Genomic DNA, 18,108 nt, shown 5'->3' with positions numbered 1-18,108 from the left:
CTTTCTATTTATTTTTTTTATTTCAATATTATCCTTTTCTATATATTCTCTTACTTTTTGTTTTTTCACTTTTATCCACTTTGCTTTTAGTCTATGTCGCACAACATACATCAAGTTCGACATAATAGTATAAAGATGTAAAAACTATGTTCTTTAATAAAACAAATCACTTTTATCAAGTTAAAATTTGAAAAATATACCTAAAGACTTCTTTTTAATATTCAAAAAATAACAAAGTTAATTTAAATATTTAGGTGCTTACGCATTCAAATTAATATTCGTAAACACATGACGCCTTGTTTATCACTTTATCATTAACTCACAAAATACCGATACAAACAAAATTCCAAAAAAGGGAAAAAAAAAGAGAGAGGAAGAAGTAGTGAATATTTTATAAAATATGTATGTAATAATACTTTATTGGGTATGCCTTTCAATATATGGCTTCTGTTAAGGTACATCCCTTACGATTCTCATTCATTTTCTTCTCTATTTAAGTCAGGTTTGCATACAATTTTTTTTCTTTTTATAAAATGTTAAAATTGTGACCTCATGGTAAATTTTAGTGTTGCACTTTTTGTTTTTAAATAAATCATAATTTATTAAGTTCAACTTTATCTCCAAATACGTTGGAGTTTGCATATAACTCTCTTTTTTTCTATTAAATTTTGATTTTCTTTTAATGTTGTTACTTGTTAGAATTTACAATTTTTTAATATAAAATATATGTTAATAAAAAAATTAAACTTTTAGAAAAACACGTAATTTATTTGGCATTTATTATTAAATATTTCTTTTTGATTTATTATCTGTTCTCGTTTTATTTATTTATAAGGTTGTCAATTCATATAGTTTATTATATTTACTCATCATCCAGTTACAGGCATACTTTACCTTTTTTAAATATATATTTTTAGCAGTAGAATTTAAATTTTTATTGAACATTAAAGAAACTAAAAACACTCATCGATATTTCAGAATGTGGACCTCATGTAGTCTATCTCATCATTTTTTTTTTCTTTTTTGTATTTTCTTAATCATGAAGAGATTTTATATTCTTAAAAAAAATCCAACCATTAATTTTTATACAACCCCATAACTCACAAGAATAATACTGCATTATATCTGAAAATTACACTAATGTTTTGCATAAGAGCTCACTAGCTACTACCACAAAACCTTTTATCAATGTTAGCCACGCACATCTGTCTCAAAGCCCTCACTTGTAAATAACATTTTTTTTTGTTTTTTTATAAACTAGACAATTGCAACCCACACCACATATCATCTTTCTTTTTTTGTTATTAGACTCTATTTTTAGGCCATATTGTCATAAGTAATCTACCACATTATTAGGGAATCAAGTCTTCCCATCCAACGATAGCACGTCTTTAGATGTTATCTACCTTATGACATGTGGTGAGGAGAATGCACACCGAACCAGAACATTAACAATAAATCAGGAAATGAAGTTATGACTAGGAGTGTTTACAAAATGATAAGAATGTAATACTCCTTTCTCGCTTGAATAGTTTAATACTACCTCATTCTCACTAGACCAATTTAATAACGAAAGTACAAACAAACTTATTCGTCTCGAATCTGTTTTCATATATGGGCTGGGCAACCACATAGTGGCTATTAGAATGAAAAGATAAATGGTTATCTAATCATCCAATGCCATAATTTACAAGATTGTACAAAGGTTAACATATATTATTACAATTTAAAAAGCGGCACAAAGATTGAGCCTTAAGAGGAAGATCAGTTAGTAAGGGTCAGCTTTTAATCAATAGTTCTGTTGCATTTTCCGAAGCTTGTGAAAAACCAGCAGTAATGTAGTAGATAGGCGAAACATACTGAAACCTACAAAAAAACACGTAATCCTGTATTGAATTTGCTTTTACAGAGATAGTGAATAGACTATACTGTATATTGGGTAATTATTTATAAACACTACAGGACAAGACCAGAAATTTAAGAAAAAAAGAAATTGAAAAACAGAGCCATTCACTCACCTGGCCGTTATTTCAAGGAGTTCAATCATCAAAAGAGCTCAAGGCAGCAACAACCGACCCTGTTGTTGCAAACGTTGATGCTACGTCATGATAGTCTTTCCATGAGGTTGTTACCTTCAGAGATGGGTATAGCCAACTTTTGACAGAATCCACAAAGGAATTTGGATCCAAGCTCAAAATGGCTTCCCAATCAACCTGCAAACCTTGTGGGATGCTTCCTGTGAACTCCATATTAGCAGCAAGGAACAAACCCAGCATGACTGCAAATCCGACTACAGCAGATCCTCTGGACAGTGGCATAAAGTTATACCTGAAAGAGGAATAAATTTACGGAATGACTTGGACCAAAGATAGAAGAAAAAGATTTACATAATGGCTTCAAATGCGACAAGAGGCTAGACAAGCTATGTATTTTTACAAGGCCCTACCAATAATATGTCATCCTTAAAATTGCATCTCTCACATTTGCGAGCGCATCAAAATCAGTAGACCCATAATTTTCACCACAGTAAGCATTGCAGAGAGCCTGAAAGATATCAAGATGGATACAAGGAAAATTGTCAGATTTCATCTACTAGAAAAATAAATAAACAGGTATTCATGTGAGACTTTAAATAATGAAACATAGTGTCAGCAGATTTCTAAACAATTCCAACGAAAGCATCAACCACGTTTTAATGATAAAAGGGACATGGATCCTTGGTAAAGACTAAAACAGACATCCTTTACAGGAGCTAGGGTGGGGATGAATTGAATTTTAAAAATCCAATAAAGTAGATTAAATTTGAAATTCAGGTCCATTTAGTTATATCAAGTTGATTTGAATTTTTTAATCTAGTTTGAATTTGAATTTATATTTGATTAAATTTGGCATTAAAACCAAGGCTATTTATATAATAAATTCAGTTTTATTTGAACTAATTTAGTTGTTATATTTATTTACTAAATAATTAAGATATCTCTCAAAATTAAATTATTAATTTTGAGGGAGTGACCATTTACAGTGTCTAATAACACTGGCTCAAAATAATGATAGTCGTAATCCTTGATTCTAGTTGAAGTTTTTCCCTTTTTTTGTATTACTTTTTCTTACTGCAAAATTATTTTTACTTATAAATATTTTTCTGACTTTTTTTTATCATATGACAATATATACACCTACGTATTTGTAATATACTGTCTTATTGTTGAAATTTTTTCTTTTCTATAAATATTAGTCTTCCAAAAACAAAAACAATTTGTGATAAACAAGACCCATTGCCCTTTTTAGGCTCGCTGGCCTAGTTAGGTTTATTGACTTGTTTGTAGGTCTTCCTATAAATTAGGCCACGTAAACAGGATTTTACGTAATATCAGACTTTTAAATAGGCCATACTTAAGCTTTAAAAGGGACTTGTAATAGGTAACTAAGGCCAATGATGTACTGGCCCAGGCGGAAGATGTCCCAACCAGATGCTCCAACCAAAGTTGAGCCGAGGACACCTAGGCCGAATCTAAGCCAAGGATGCCCCCATCCAAGACTGACCAAACAGCACCCCAACATACCAATCAATTTTTTTGACAAACATTGATTTTGGAATTGAATAACTGGATTTCTTGCACGACCGGTATTAGAAGCAATCCACATAAAGAGGCCCCATAGGGTCATAAAGAGGCCTGATAGGGTCATATATATATATATATAGATAGGTTTGCTAACTTGCATACGCTCTTTTTTCAGTTGGTACATTTTAGCAATGTGTACCGGATTTTAGTAGACAAAAATATACTCATATATTATGAATTCTAAGTTTTAAGGTTAATGGTATTTGAATAATTTTCATTCTCAAAACTAAAAAAAACAAGAAACCCCCAAACCCTTACTCACCTCCGTCATTCCTCTCAACCTTTCCTCTTTCATCTCTCTCACTCTAACATTTTCTCCGTCATCCCACTGTAGTCCAAACTGAAAAAAATCTCTCACTCTAACATTTTCTCCGTCATCCCACTGTATTCCTAACTGAAAAAAATCTGAAACACTCGTTAAACAATTTGCTTTTGTAAAGAGTTGAGTCATTAGCATATTTGGCTTCAAGCAAAGTTTATTCAAGATCTCTTCAATTTCATTATCTTCACTAACCTCTCTAATTTCATCATCTGCGGATGTTGAATCATCATCTCTACAAAAACCCACCAGGTCAATTACCTATTCCTTTGAGCTTGTGAAAATTAGATAAGACAAAAATTATAAAATGAAAACTCATTACAAAATCATTTTTTTGTAAGAAATTGTTTAACAGCGAGTGTTTTTGATTTTTTCCAGACCAATTACCAATTCCTTCGGATGTCGTTATACTTGTGAAAATTAGATAAGACAAAAATTATAAAACGAAAACTCATTGTAAAATCATTTTTTGTAAGAAATTGTTTAACAAAGAGTGTTTCTAATTTTTTCAGTTGGGACTACCGTAGGATGACAGAGAAAATGTTGGAGAGAGAGATATGAAAGAAAAAGGGTTGAGAGGGATGAGGGAGGTGAGTAAGAGTTTGGGGGTTTCTTGTTTTTTTTAGTTTTGAGAATGAAAATTATTCAAATACCCTCGACTTAAAAACTTAGAATCCATAATATATGAGGATATTTTTGTCTACTAAAACTCGGTACACATTGCTAAAATGTACCAACTAAAAAGAAAAGGATACGCAAGTTAACAAACCCCTACATACATATATACATATATGTACCTACATACATATACATATATATATATATATATATATATATATATATATATATATATATATATATATATATGTATACATATATATGTATACATATATATGTATACATATATATGTATACATATATATGTATACATATATATGTATACATATATATGTATACATATATATATATATATATATACATATATATATATATATATATATATTGGCTAAAAACAATATAATAAAAGTTGCTTGGTATAGTTATAACTATAACGTACTTCCCATGCCATTGCCATTTCTGCATCATAATCCTCCCATCTAGCGGGTGTACAAGGTGTTCTAATTGCAAAGTCAAAACCATGCTCCCCCCTGAAAATATTCACCATTCCCGCAATAAAGTAGATATGAACAGTTAAGAAACAAAAAAAGAAAGGAAAAGGGGAAAGAAAATAACTAAAATTTTAACTGTATCAAGCTTACGTTTTTACAAGTGTTATTCTTGTTCCCTCAAGTTGTTTCCTGAAGCATTAACATCCAGAAATAAGTATTCTATAAATTATATGTTCCCAGGTACCATCTGAACCTTGCACACTTACCCTTCAAATGCAGCACTGTTACACCACGTAGATGACCAGAAATCCTCACCAATAGCATTATAAAGATCAGAGATAGAATTGGCATGCGTGACCTGCAAATCAAATATTAAAGTCTTCATTTTCATAAAAAAGGCCAAACTACTGAATCATCATCATCATTATTATTATTATTATTCAAACTACATTTAATAAAAGGAACATCTAACATCAACCACAGACAGTCATTAAGATTTAATAATTGGTAACAATCACAAGTCACAAGAAAGAGAGTTATGAAGCATTTATCTTCAAAGATTAATAAATATTTAGAAATCCTTAAGCTTTAAAAAATTAGAAGGGAAGTCCAATTCTATCAGTTAATTAAGAAGACTTGGAGTGCCAACAAAAGCTTTTCCAGAGAAGACTCCATTTGAAGCATGGCACAACTACAAGCCAAGGCTAACAAAACTGAAGACATTTTGGTTGCCTTACATACCTCCAATAAAGAGGGGCAAATTGGATAAGAACGCAGAACCTGAAATTTTTTAAGGCTTTAGCTCAACTTCCAAGGCTTATAGAATCTACCTATGACAAAGCAACAAAGTAGATGTCAGGGATGTGAAATTTTTGGAATCAGAGAGTTGGAACTAGGAAGATGCCAAGGAGCTTGAACTTCAGGAGGAGAATGAAGATGTTGAAGAAGAACTCATAAGAAACTAGATCACTTTGAGGCACCTACCAAAGGTGCAATGTTGATGTCAAGGAGCCTGACGGATATAAAAAAGCTGCAGCTGAACACCAGAAAAGGATAAATACAATGAAGAAGGAGCTCAAAATGTTCCAAGAAATCAAACAGGGGTGCTGGTGGGCAGACCTCACCACAAGAAAGCTATTGGTGTCAAATGAGTTTACAGAACAAAACTCAACCCAGATGGTTCTATAGACAAACAAATGAAAAGGCTTGTTGTCAATAGATATACTTAGGTGTTTAGAGTTGATTTTTCTGATACTTTTGCCCCAGTTTCCAGGCTAGAAGATGTAAGAATGTAGTTTTCTATTGCTGCACAAAAGTGTTGGATTATGCATGAAATGAATGTGAAATCAACTTTCGAATGATACTTGGAGGAAGAAATTTTTGTTTAGCAACCTGAAGGGTTTGTTGTTCAAGGGCAAGAGGAGAAAGTGTATAGACTAAAGAAAGCTTTGTATGGTTTAAAACAGACATTGTCATCATGGTATAGCTGAATTGATGCTCACTTGGTGAACTTAGGCTTTAAAAAAGTTTGAGTGAATCAACTATATATGTCAAATTGATGGTGAAGTACTTGAAGTATCTCTATATGTTGAAGATCTTTAGTTTCAGAGAGTAGCGATGAGCATATCGATAAGTTCAAGGAAGAAGTGAAAGGAGTTTTTAAAATGAGAGATCTTAAGGATGACATTTTATCTTGGTATGCAGGTCAATCAAAAACAGAATAAAATATGCAACTGAAGTTTTCAAAAAGTTTAACATGGAAGGGAGCAAACTAACTGCAACTCCAATGAATCAAAAGGAGTGCTTTTTGCAAGGAAGACAAAGCTGAAAATGTGGATGAAAAGCTACACAGGAGCCTTATAAACCACCTAATGCATTTAAGTGCAAGAAAGCCTAACATCTTGCATACAATAAGTGTTAGGCCGTTATTAGTGTATGAGAGAAGGAAGAGATATTAGTTAGCCTAACTGCCTAGGCAGTTAGGGAGAGCGGGAAGAAACTTGTATAAATAGTTTTGGGTCTAATTGTAGAGGGACTTTTGGAGAATAAGAGTTTTGTCAGGAACTTGTTGTCCTGAGAGGGGGAGGTTAAGCTCTCTGTATTCGTTTCTTTGATTGAAAGTCAATACGAAGAGGTTATACAACATTCTGTGTTGTGTGATTTGGGTGTATAGAGCGTGTTTTTCCATAGGTTCTTGATTAAAGAACCTATCATTAAGCTTGTTATTGTTGGATATTCCATATTGACTAGAGATATAACTAAATTATAGTAGTTGGTTTTGTAAGGTTGAATTATACTTAAAGTCCACTTCTAAGGAGTATTAAAACATATCTTAGCAAAATTTATTGGACTTATTATGTTACCCACTATTGGATCGCTATCAGATCACCTATAGTCTCACTTGAGATTTTTTGAACAAGATATCATTGTTTTGAAAATTTCAGTCTTCTTGGCTACTCTGATAGTGATTGTGTTGGATGTGCCGATAATATGAAAAGTATTTTAGGTATCATTTTAGCTTTGGTTAAGGGTTTTTTCATGGCATTCAAAGAGGACAGAAATCATAGTTCAATTCCCAAGAGAAGCAAATTTATGTGGATGCTGCTGCTGGTATTCATGCTCTTCAGATCAAAAAGCTCATGACAGATTTGCATATGAAACAAAAGGACAGCACACATATATTTGTGGATAATTAAGCTGCAAGTTCAACTGCTAGTAATCCAGTTTTCCATGGCAAAACAAAACACTATAAAAAACTCTATTTTCTATTGGGGAGCAAGAGGGAAGGAGAAATCAAATTAATTTACTGCAAAACAGAAAAAATAAAGTACTTATATCCTAACAAGGGCACTTCCTAAAGCTAGGTATGAATTCTTGAGGCAGATGCTTAGTCTATGCAGTTTCAGAGTCAGGAGGAACATTGACTGGACGACTCTTGAAACTGAATTTTGAAGTTGTTGCTAGTTTTTTGGACTCATGAATGTTTTATGATATCTGCTGGGAACTGTCTGATATGCTGTATGTATAGCAGATTTTTAGCACTAAATAGGAGTTATTTTCCTTTATTTCCTCACCTGTATAAATTATGCTGTAGATTGATCAATAAATTATTCTCCTGCATTCCATGTTTTTTAATATACAACAAAAATACACAAAAAATAACATACAACCTACAAGTGTGAACTTTAAAGTATGACTATGCAAAACAAATAGCATAAGAAGCACATTACAGCCCTTACTAACTTGAGTAAAGAAAAGCAACAGTTTTCCAAAGCAACCAATTGGGTTACAAGTCAAGGCTGAGGCCTCTTGCATAGTAAATCAAGTAACAAGAAACTAATCACCAGATCTAAATCAACAATACACAAATCACCTCATCCAATTTCCCATCTTTGGAGAGACGAATGATATGATCTGTCTTGCTGTAGACGTGTGATTTCTCTTTTATGACAGTCTTCGCAATATTTAAAGTCCTGTGATGTATAAAAAGAATGAGCCAAAACCCAGTTTGCCAATACTGAACTTAAACAGGGTTTATTTACCTTTCACAGTTAGGAAAGTAACGCACAACTTTGGCTTGTCCCAGGATCATGGGTGTGTGAGAACCAAACCCAGAATTAAACTCTTCACTGCAGTGCAGAGAAACCGATAAAATCCAAAACGTGGGAAGCATTAACAATATGGTCTGCAAGAATACTTATAGCCCAAAGATGAAATACCTTAGCTTGTTCACCCACACAACAGAGTCACAAGGCTCAGAAATTTGTCTCCATCTAACAGCTATTGAATAAATATCTTGCCATGATATTGAACAGCTGGATGATCTATCATCTACAATGCCATGTGAAGGAGATGTTTCGGAGGTACTACTTGTGCTACAACCCGCACCTCCCCTATTCTGACTGGGCATATTAATTCTTTCCCTTCTCCTTGCCCTTCTGCCACTCTTTGAGTTTGAGTTGTTTTTATTAGAATATTTCCATTCCGTTTGAAGGGCACGCCAAGCCTTAGAGACCTTTTGAGCAATTTCTATAGCAGCAAATCCTGCCATACGATGCTGATAAATAAGGAAATATTAACAGAATTAGAGATAAAGACATAAAATAGAAAGGTTAAAAATATGAGAATAATGACAACCATGATTGGCTACAGGTTGCTTTTAAGTTCAGACATGAAAAGTAATAAGGTACGGATACTTAGAATCAAGTACTGAAATTTCCTGCAGTACTGAACGTATATATTACTTTATAACAAGAAAACACAAGTTTAACAAAGAAACCAAACACATTATTCATTTTTAAATCAGACATCTGATAATACTTAACCCAAGTAGCAAATGGCTACAGACAAGGCAGACCTTTCTTCAGAAAATATTATACATATTAAAAAACCTAAAGAAGCGGAAATGGAGAATGTGTTAAGTGTAAAGACATAAAAGCAGCATTCATAAGTATGATTCCTACCAATTTTTCTTTTTATAAATTGTTTACTAATCCTAATGTAAGTGATCCTTCGGCAATAAAAACCTAAAAATGTACTCTACCAAGATATTATATAATCCATAGTTCTGGGATCATTTGGCATTGACGGCCAACAAAAAATAGTTACAGGACAATCACATGATTTTTTACTTCATGAAAAAGTATAAATTTCGTTTACCTTTTTAGCAATTTATTGGGTGAAAAAAAAACCTGTTTTGAAGTCAGTTATCGTCTTTCAACCAGAAAGTAGCATCCTTTAACCATGTCAATTTCAATGAAGGATTATAGATAGCAAAATGCAAGTGGTAGTAACCACCGGAAACAAAATCAAGACACCAGTTGTCATGATTTCTTATCCAGATGCTTGTATATTATGAAAATCTGAAACAATAATTTTTCATCAAACCAGATTTGTGCTCTCCATCGTGCAGTCTAAATCTTAATTCTAGGAGTAAATTATACTAACACCCCCAAGGTTTTCTTCTAATGCACTTACACCCGAGTTTTTGTTTTTAAATTCCACACAACCCTCTCCTTTATTTTAAAAACATGACATTATCCTCCTTATTACATTACAAATGTACTAATGAATGCCTAGATGAGAATGATCCTTACTAGCTTTAATAAATAATAATGTTTTTTTGTAAATTGTAGTTCTAGAGTAGAACTTACTTTCATTGTATTTTCTTTCATTGTTAAATAGGTGCAAATAGTATTTTTTTTTAGCTTAGGTTGTAATTGAGCCTATCAAGTCCAAAATGTACTGGGGTTGCGGCATTTTGAAGACAGCCAAGCAAGGAACAAATAGCAACAATCAAGCCCAATATGAGCCCATGAAATTCTCGGCAAAAAAGAATACATTGCAAGAAAGCAGTGAGCTAAGCACGACAGTTATGACACTAGCACAGAAAGTGCGACACAAACACACAAAATATGAAGTTAATCCTACCCTTTGATCTAGAACTAGATTTAAAATTAAAAATGAGTTTTCCCTCCTTAATTCTTTGAAATATTTGGCCAAGCCTTGGCCATGGATGACTATAAACAATCACTCCCTCCTGCACAGAAACTTTATTCATATATGAGATATTGAATTTGTGAGATACTTGTTACAGTGATTTTGTACTTTGAGTCTTATCTTGACCTCCTAGGAGTCAAGTGGCGATTCTATGTGAAACTTATTATGGAGATGAAGAACTCTCTTCCTTCAAATGGCACTCAACTCTTCTCCATCTCCTTATGTCTTCTCCACCTTTTCCTTTTACTACTTGTTGTCAATTTCATTTCTTCTTCTAGTTCTTCTAAACTTCTGCCTCTTTGTTTCTTATTCTAACTCAGTCATTGTCTTTTGTTAATTGTTTTAGTTCAATCGTTATATTCTTGTGTTTGTCTTTGAAATTCTATGGTGCATAGAATAATTCATTCAAACTTCTTGCGACATTTAATTGCACAGAAAAAAGTGAAGATGAGATTCATACTTGTTTCTTGAATTTGATTTCTTTTTGATATTACAAGTTTCTAATACATGTTTGCTCTCTTTATCATGTACCCCTTAAGTTTTAAAAACATATGCGTGTCTTCCTTTTTCACAATATAAATGCACCCACTTAAGGGAAGTCATTGTAATGATATGTTATTACTTCTGTTATACCCTCAGTTTTCTCAGAATGTCTTTATTTGTGTATAATAATACAGAGATCGACATCAAAGAAAAAGGTCACAAGAAGCTGCAAAAATTACGTAAATGAAAAATTAACATAGAAAATCCATTTTACATATTTTCATAATTTTCTTCTATAATTTGATTTCACTTGAACTCTCAGAATATCTGTAATTGCCTGAAAAATTTTGTGCTCAGCCCCTATGAATTTATATTCAAACCTGACAACAACTCAAATAAATAAAAGATTAGTCCTAAAGTAAGGAAAAGATAAAAGAATAGTATCTACAATAACAGACAATTCCACTACATGATATACTCAATGATTGCTGGATTTGTCACATGCACCTCTCTGCAGCAACTATCGAATCAAGGACAAGTTATTTACTAAAACCAAAGGTCCATCCTAACTACATTCAGACACAGACAAAAAGTACAAATCTATTTGTTCAAAAAAAGGGCAGCAAAAGTATAAGTGCCACCCACAGCACAAAATGTGTAAAATTAATAAGCCCTGATATAGAGACATTAACATATAAAAAGTCACTCTACCTGACGCCTGTTAGGTAGGAAACCAGGACAATCATATTGGATTTTCTTGCCAATGAAATCTGCAGCCTGTATAAGAGCACCCTTCTGCTTTGTAAGAACTAATTCTTGCTTTCTAAGCTTTCCCTTTCTTAAAGACTCACGCAAAGGAGGTTGGCGGTAAACCTTTTCACATACATTTTTGGGATGTAACCTCTTGCACCAGTACTCCTAAATATAAGAAAGACATAATATCATAGAAATTAGAATCTAAGCAATACGAAACACATCTCCAACATAGAAGTAAAAGTTCATACACTTCTGACACCAACACAGAAACTTGGTTATGTGCAAAGAAGTAAGATTTACAGGTTTTCTGACATTTGACAAGCATGACGATAGTAACATGATTCGTAATTATTTAGTTCAAAATAGTAATCCTATCCCATAAAAAATTTAGTTCAACCAAATTAAGAGATGAAAATTATCAAAGAAAGGAGGAATGACTTCCATAACTTTACCTTAAAAAGTGGATCAATATCCCCATCAATGTCAAACCAGCAAAACTCACCGTTAAATTTTGAAGCAGTGTAAAGAGCAATCTCTTTCTGCGAAAGGGAAAATAGAGTTTGATGCTCATTATACCACTAAGCCTCAAATAAAAATTAAAGGAAGATGTTAACATTAATTAATCAGTATATAAGTTCATTCCCATAATGCCCAAAACGAATGTACAAAATTAGTCAATAAATGTATCATAATAATTACAAGAAAGCAAGTCTGGCAAGTGTTTCTCAATGAAGGCTTCACATGAAATCTAAGCAACAAGAACTAAAGCAAAAGAGGAAGCATGTAAAAAAATGTTAAAGGAACTTTGTAAGTTGACGTTAGTAAGCTCTCAGTTTGTATGTTGAAAGGCATGAGTCCCTCACTTTGAAAATTTACCACTCCATTAATTGTTGGTAAAATATTTTTATTGTAATTATAAAAATTAAAGTATTAGTTTTCTATATTATATTAAAACAGTTTCTAAATATGTAACTCTTTAGCTACTAATATATAGGATAGTTATTCCCAGCACGTTGTTAGATTGTTACAATTTAAACGTTTAAAAATAAAAGTTAATGGACATTTTGTTATTCTTTTTAACATAAGAAGCTTTAGAATCGGAACAATATATTTTATTTTTTAGTGCCGCACCTTCAGTTTTACCGGTGCACTTCCTTTGCCTATATAAAACGCATTCCATTAAGCAGAAAAGGCGCATACAACATATTCATTCACGTAAAAAATCATTGCCAGTTTTTTCTTCTAAATTATTTAGATAATTTATACTCTTTCAAAGAACATTGGTGTTCATAAGGTTAGAAGATCCTTCATTGTACTCAAACAATCTAACAGTTTCTTATATCTAAAGAGAGGAGCACATATAGGTCTTTCAACCAGTGGTACACTTTTTCTCTAAGTACAGTATTCTACATGTGTCAACCTAGGTTGTTTTTAATCTCTTACTCTCTAATATTTTTCTATCATGCGTTTTTTTTTATATATATTGTGTATTTTATGCTAAACACTAATATTCTGACTTTGTTTTTAATCAGATCTTATTTTATCTTTTGTTTCTAACAGCTCCAGCTTTGTCAGATGACATTTTCACGAAGAAATGAACTAGTTTTCCTTTTCATGAATAAAATAGAATTAAGGGGAAAAACAGAAGCTGTACGAATATAATATTTTACAATATACAAACCTGGTAGAAGGCAAGGCACTGAAGCACAAACTTATCCATTGAGTCCAATTCCAAATCCAGAGCAGCATCATAATCCTTGACCTGAGATCATAAATGAAGTTGTCGAGTGACAAATGTGAATCAGTATTTCTCCCAAAAAGTTAAGAGTAAAACTTTACCGCCTCTTTGTATTGTCCAAGAGCATGGTAGCATGAAGCTCGCAAATATAAACACTCAACATTGGCACCATCAACGCTCAAACCCATTGACAAATCATTGATCGCCTTCCTGTCACAATCAAACCCAATTTAAGTCAGAAACAAGATAAATTAGATGATGACACTTATAGGGTCATAATTTAATTGATGGCATGCTTTTAGGTTATACAAAGGTAGTCTTCTTACCAATAGAGAGGGGAGAAAAAAATATCAATGTTATCTTTCAGTTTCTTTTAGTTATAGATTTTATGTATTTTTGAGTAGTTTAGTTCTTCCTATCAGATTTCATCATATTTCCAACTTCTACCACCATATTTTCTTCAATAACTACCTGTAGGTCTGCCACTATATCTCAAAGTGTGTTACTTGAATTCATGGCCCCAATCATAATACTATTGAAGGCTTGCAAGATACAGTTATCTTAATTAAATAGTCAATCTCCAATTAAACAGCAGTTAAGGTTGTTTACATACCTATGTTGTCCCATTGCATGGAACAAAAGGCCACGCAAATGATGAGCTCTGGAAAACCTAACATACAACACAAGTAATCAGCTGCGGATAAAGAGCAAGCAGGCATAAAGTACTTCAAACTTTATAAACCAGTTACCAGCTAAAATGCCTGCGATGCCAATGATACCTTTTCATTAACAACAATTACCTTCCATCAATTTGCAACATCTGACTTAGACATTCTTGAGCTTTTGTTGGCTTCGATATATCTTGATAGAACTGCCAAAAACCTCATGTTCAGATTAATCTAGCAGCCAAAATAATTTAAAATAAAAGCTTTTCCTATAACATAAAATGAAAGGCCAAAAACTGTGTCCCATAGTTAATAGATAATTTTATAAATCACACACTGATAGATCCAGATCAACTACCATCACACATTCAGAACAGGGTTAGTAACAAAGTCATCAAACAGAAAAGCCACCATTAAAAGGCATGAAAGACGAAACCTTTTTTGTAGAGTTAAACCTATAAGTTACTAAAGGAAAAATGCAAATGTAAACTAAGTTACTTGGCTGACATTAAATGAAAACTTTAATTCAAGTAGAATGAGTTAGTAGTATATGGGACAGAAATGTTATGAATGAAAGAAGTGAGGAAAGATACTATTAGAGACCAGAGAGAATCCATTGATACAATAGATTACATTTCAAACCATAAAATAATATGCACACAGATGACTCAGGATTTTCAGAAAAAGCTTTCAGCTAAGTTAATAACTAAATGTTCCAACAATCTATCAGTACAATAAGGTTGATAGATACCTGAGTCAGGTGTGCCCATGCTTCAAGAAAATTTCTATCAATTTGAAGTGATTTTAGATGTGCATCCTCAGCTTTCTTATATTCACCAATTGAAGATAATGCTAAACCCTGTAAAAGAAAGTGTTTACTCAGAAAAATAATAATCCACCATAAAGGGCTCATAATCAGTGAGGACTAAAATGCTAAGACTCGGGACCCACCAAATATGTGTAGGCAGACTTATTATCCCTGTCTAGTTGCACACAAGCTGAAAGGTCTTCGACGGCAGCATTAAACTCTTTAAATTTGAAATTCACAATTCCTACATTGAATTTTATGAAAAACTCACATTAGACATATATAAGTAGCATTACTCAACAGAAATAAAAGTCAACATTATCACAGCAATAATTTATAATCAAACTTCAACTTGAAATTAACAGTAGACAGGACATAATTATTAAAAAGGAATAATATATTTGTTTCGCATGAAACTAACGAAGTCTCTGTCTAGACTTGAAGGAGCTACCACAAGATGCACAAATGAACCATCATTATAGAAGGAAGCACAAATAATTATTCCAGAATCAACCAGTTAGCCAAATAACAAAATGAAAAAGACTGTCAAAAAAAAAGATACCTCTCTCATGTAAAATATCTGCTGAGTTGGTTTCAAACTCTAAAGCCTTAGTCAAATCTTCAATAGCCTGAGATGTCCAGAAGCAGTAGTCAATGTCACATTATGAATTGTTATGTGTGCAAGAAAATCATTTATAATAAAAAGTGATTCAAGTGAGAACTTAAGTAACTGAAAATTTCAATCACCTTCTTTTCAACTATATATATAATAAGATCACTAGTCAAACAGTGCCTTAACATGGCTCTACATAAGTCTTGACAACTGCACTAGTTTTGCTTAAACAATACATATTTGACCCAAGTGTCAATGCCTAAACCAAATCAAGTTTCTACTCCTTATAAGTCAAATCAAACATAAGTAAAAACCAGATTTCAAGATCATTTCATTTTCTGTACCAGAAGAGATCCATTTCATTAAGGGTGGGTGTCAATGGGACATACCTAACATGAAGCATTGATTAACTAAAATACCCAGGTTAAAAAATAAATAAATAAATTCCAATCAGCAATGCGAATTGGGTAAACTTCAAAAAAATTTACAAATACTAAGATCGAGTAAGCCACCCCACCTCAACAAACTCCCCCAAGGCTGCCCGAGCTTGACCTCTCCTCTTCCATGCCTCACCCGCTGATGGATTGATTTGTATGGCCTAAGACATACATGTGGAACTACTTATAAATAGAGGAGATACCCACATCTCAATGCACCTTTCAGAAAGTTAATTCAAATTTAAATACCTTTGAAAAATCATCAATAGCAGCATCAAGTTCTCTCTTGAATGCATATGCCGTCCCTCTACCTATCAGTGCTTCAGGATATGCCGGTTCCTCTTTCAGAATCTGAGTACATGATGAAGACGAGACAAAGTTTGTCAATGATGATACAGGAAAAGGAGGATAAGATAACAAGTAGACATCAGAAAAGGAAACACAAGTATCTCTAACAAGTAAATATCATAAAAGGAAACAACACCAATATCCCAATGGAAGCACTAACCTGATCAAAAATGGTTATGGCATGAGCATATTTTCCTTCATTAACCTGCAAAAGATCAGAAAATCAATATGCTATCAAACAAATAAATACAGCAACACAGCAGTTGTGTAAACAAACCTCCGCTATTCCTCGTGAGAGCCCAAAATCTACACTTATAGACTTAGTCCTTGAAATCCGAGCAACACAGAACTTCTTATTTTTCCTTGCATCGCCATTTTTTTCATGGGGAAAAATAAACTTACTAATTGGCTTTCTAAGAATTTCAGCAATTTCACTCGAATCACTACTAGACTCACCCCTACTGGTAAATACTTTATCTCTATCACATGATTCTGATGTATCACTTGAGTCATTGCACGATTCAGAATTATAACTCAATTTATCAATAACGTCAGGGCTTCCATTTACTTGGCTGTCAGATTTATTAGACTCTCTATCTTTACTACAAAATTCATTTCTTAGGTCAAAATCATCAGCAGACTTCGGCAAAATTGCAGATTTATCACTTGTATTGTCACATAATTCAGCTTGAGCACTCAACCTCTCTTGATTCTCACCAAATTCAGTCAAGTTCCCATTACTCATAGCATTTGATTCGGATTGCGGCGTGGGCGATCCATTGGTTTCAGACAATGCAATGTTGCCTTGCTTTGCTGTTGTCAAAAGCTCTTCGAGTTCTAGCAACAGCTTCAAATCCGCAGACTGATGCTGCGCGTGTTCATAACCTTGCTCCCATACTAACAGAGCATCTGCTCTCCTTCCCAAAGCAGAAAACGCACGACCTAGTTGACAGAATAAGCCGGTGCTAAGTTCAAAAGAAAAAGCATTTGTCACTTTGACTCTTTTCTAGTAAAATTCAAACAAAACGGTCGCCTGATGATAATCCATAAGCACCACGAATAAATGATAAATCCGTGAAAATAAAATTCCAAGTTCCTACGTGGTTCATCAACCAACTCTGTTATTCTGACAAGCATTCAAATCACTTCCCAAGGTACAAACAGTTAAAAGAAGCATCAAATGTTGAATGAATTTAATAAGCAGGAGACCTTTGAGAATGTAAGCTTGAAGACGCGCGGGGTCAAGCTGAAGCGCTCGGTCGCAATCCTTGATTACGTGCTTGTGCAGCTCCAGTTGGCTGTAACAGAAGGCTCTGTTACTGAAAGCAAGCACCGGAGCAGGAATGAATCTCACATTATCATTGACGACGGAGAATTAATCGTAATTGCAATAAGAAGAAAAAAAACAGAATCGGAGAGGTGCGAAGAAGAGTATGTGTACGCACCAAATGTCTTGGATTGCACCAGACTGAGAAACGATCGAATCGAGGATTCGAATGGCCCTAGACCAGTCCTTGGAGCTGCAGAGCCTAGCTAGCTGAACTCGCTGAGAGGTAGCAGAAGTCATGGATAGAGAAGAGAAACGATGAACGCAGATCAGAAAACGAAGAAACTTGTGTGTGTTGTTTCTCCTTTCAGGTTGCAATGAAAAATAAACTTGGCGTGGGAGGTGCAGCACGCAAGGGTAAAATGGTCTATGTGAAGCTTTGG

At 33.4% G+C, this 18,108-nt stretch overlaps 1 protein-coding gene across 4 annotated transcripts; it reads right to left on the bottom strand.

The window, feature by feature from the left end:
* Positions 1–1,429: 1,429 nt before the first annotated feature.
* On the bottom strand, positions 1,430–18,108 carry SRFR1 (Tetratricopeptide repeat (TPR)-like superfamily protein). 4 transcript variants are annotated; one of them, XM_088100465.1, is made up of 24 exons: positions 17,844–18,108; positions 17,608–17,717; positions 16,676–17,340; positions 16,559–16,603; positions 16,300–16,401; positions 16,131–16,211; positions 15,563–15,629; positions 15,144–15,244; positions 14,944–15,051; positions 14,328–14,398; positions 14,141–14,197; positions 13,629–13,737; positions 13,471–13,551; positions 12,242–12,328; positions 11,745–11,951; positions 8,771–9,108; positions 8,594–8,680; positions 8,425–8,524; positions 5,318–5,409; positions 5,202–5,240; positions 5,000–5,090; positions 2,447–2,544; positions 2,019–2,328; positions 1,430–1,866 (listed from the first exon to the last, which is right to left on the bottom strand). In XM_088100465.1, exons 1-23 carry the CDS (start codon positions 17,963–17,965, stop codon positions 2,040–2,042), a joined length of 3,147 nt encoding a protein of 1,048 aa, XP_087956591.1. In that variant the 5' UTR covers positions 17,966–18,108; the 3' UTR covers positions 1,430–1,866; positions 2,019–2,039. The 4 variants fall into 4 exon arrangements, with proteins under 4 accessions (XP_087956591.1, XP_087956592.1, XP_087956593.1 ...); XM_088100466.1 differs by having other exon boundaries at positions 14,141–14,188; XM_088100467.1 differs by lacking the exons at positions 1,430–1,866; positions 2,019–2,328 and adding an exon at positions 4,138–4,177 and having other exon boundaries at positions 2,444–2,544.

Source organism: Vigna umbellata, chromosome 10 (genome assembly GCF_029865625.1).
Source record: "Vigna umbellata cultivar VRB3 chromosome 10, Vumbellata_1.0, whole genome shotgun sequence".
Classification (NCBI taxonomy): Eukaryota; Viridiplantae; Streptophyta; class Magnoliopsida; order Fabales; family Fabaceae; genus Vigna; species Vigna umbellata.
Note: the sequence above shows the minus strand (reverse complement) of the source record. Positions and strands in the feature narration are given on the sequence as shown.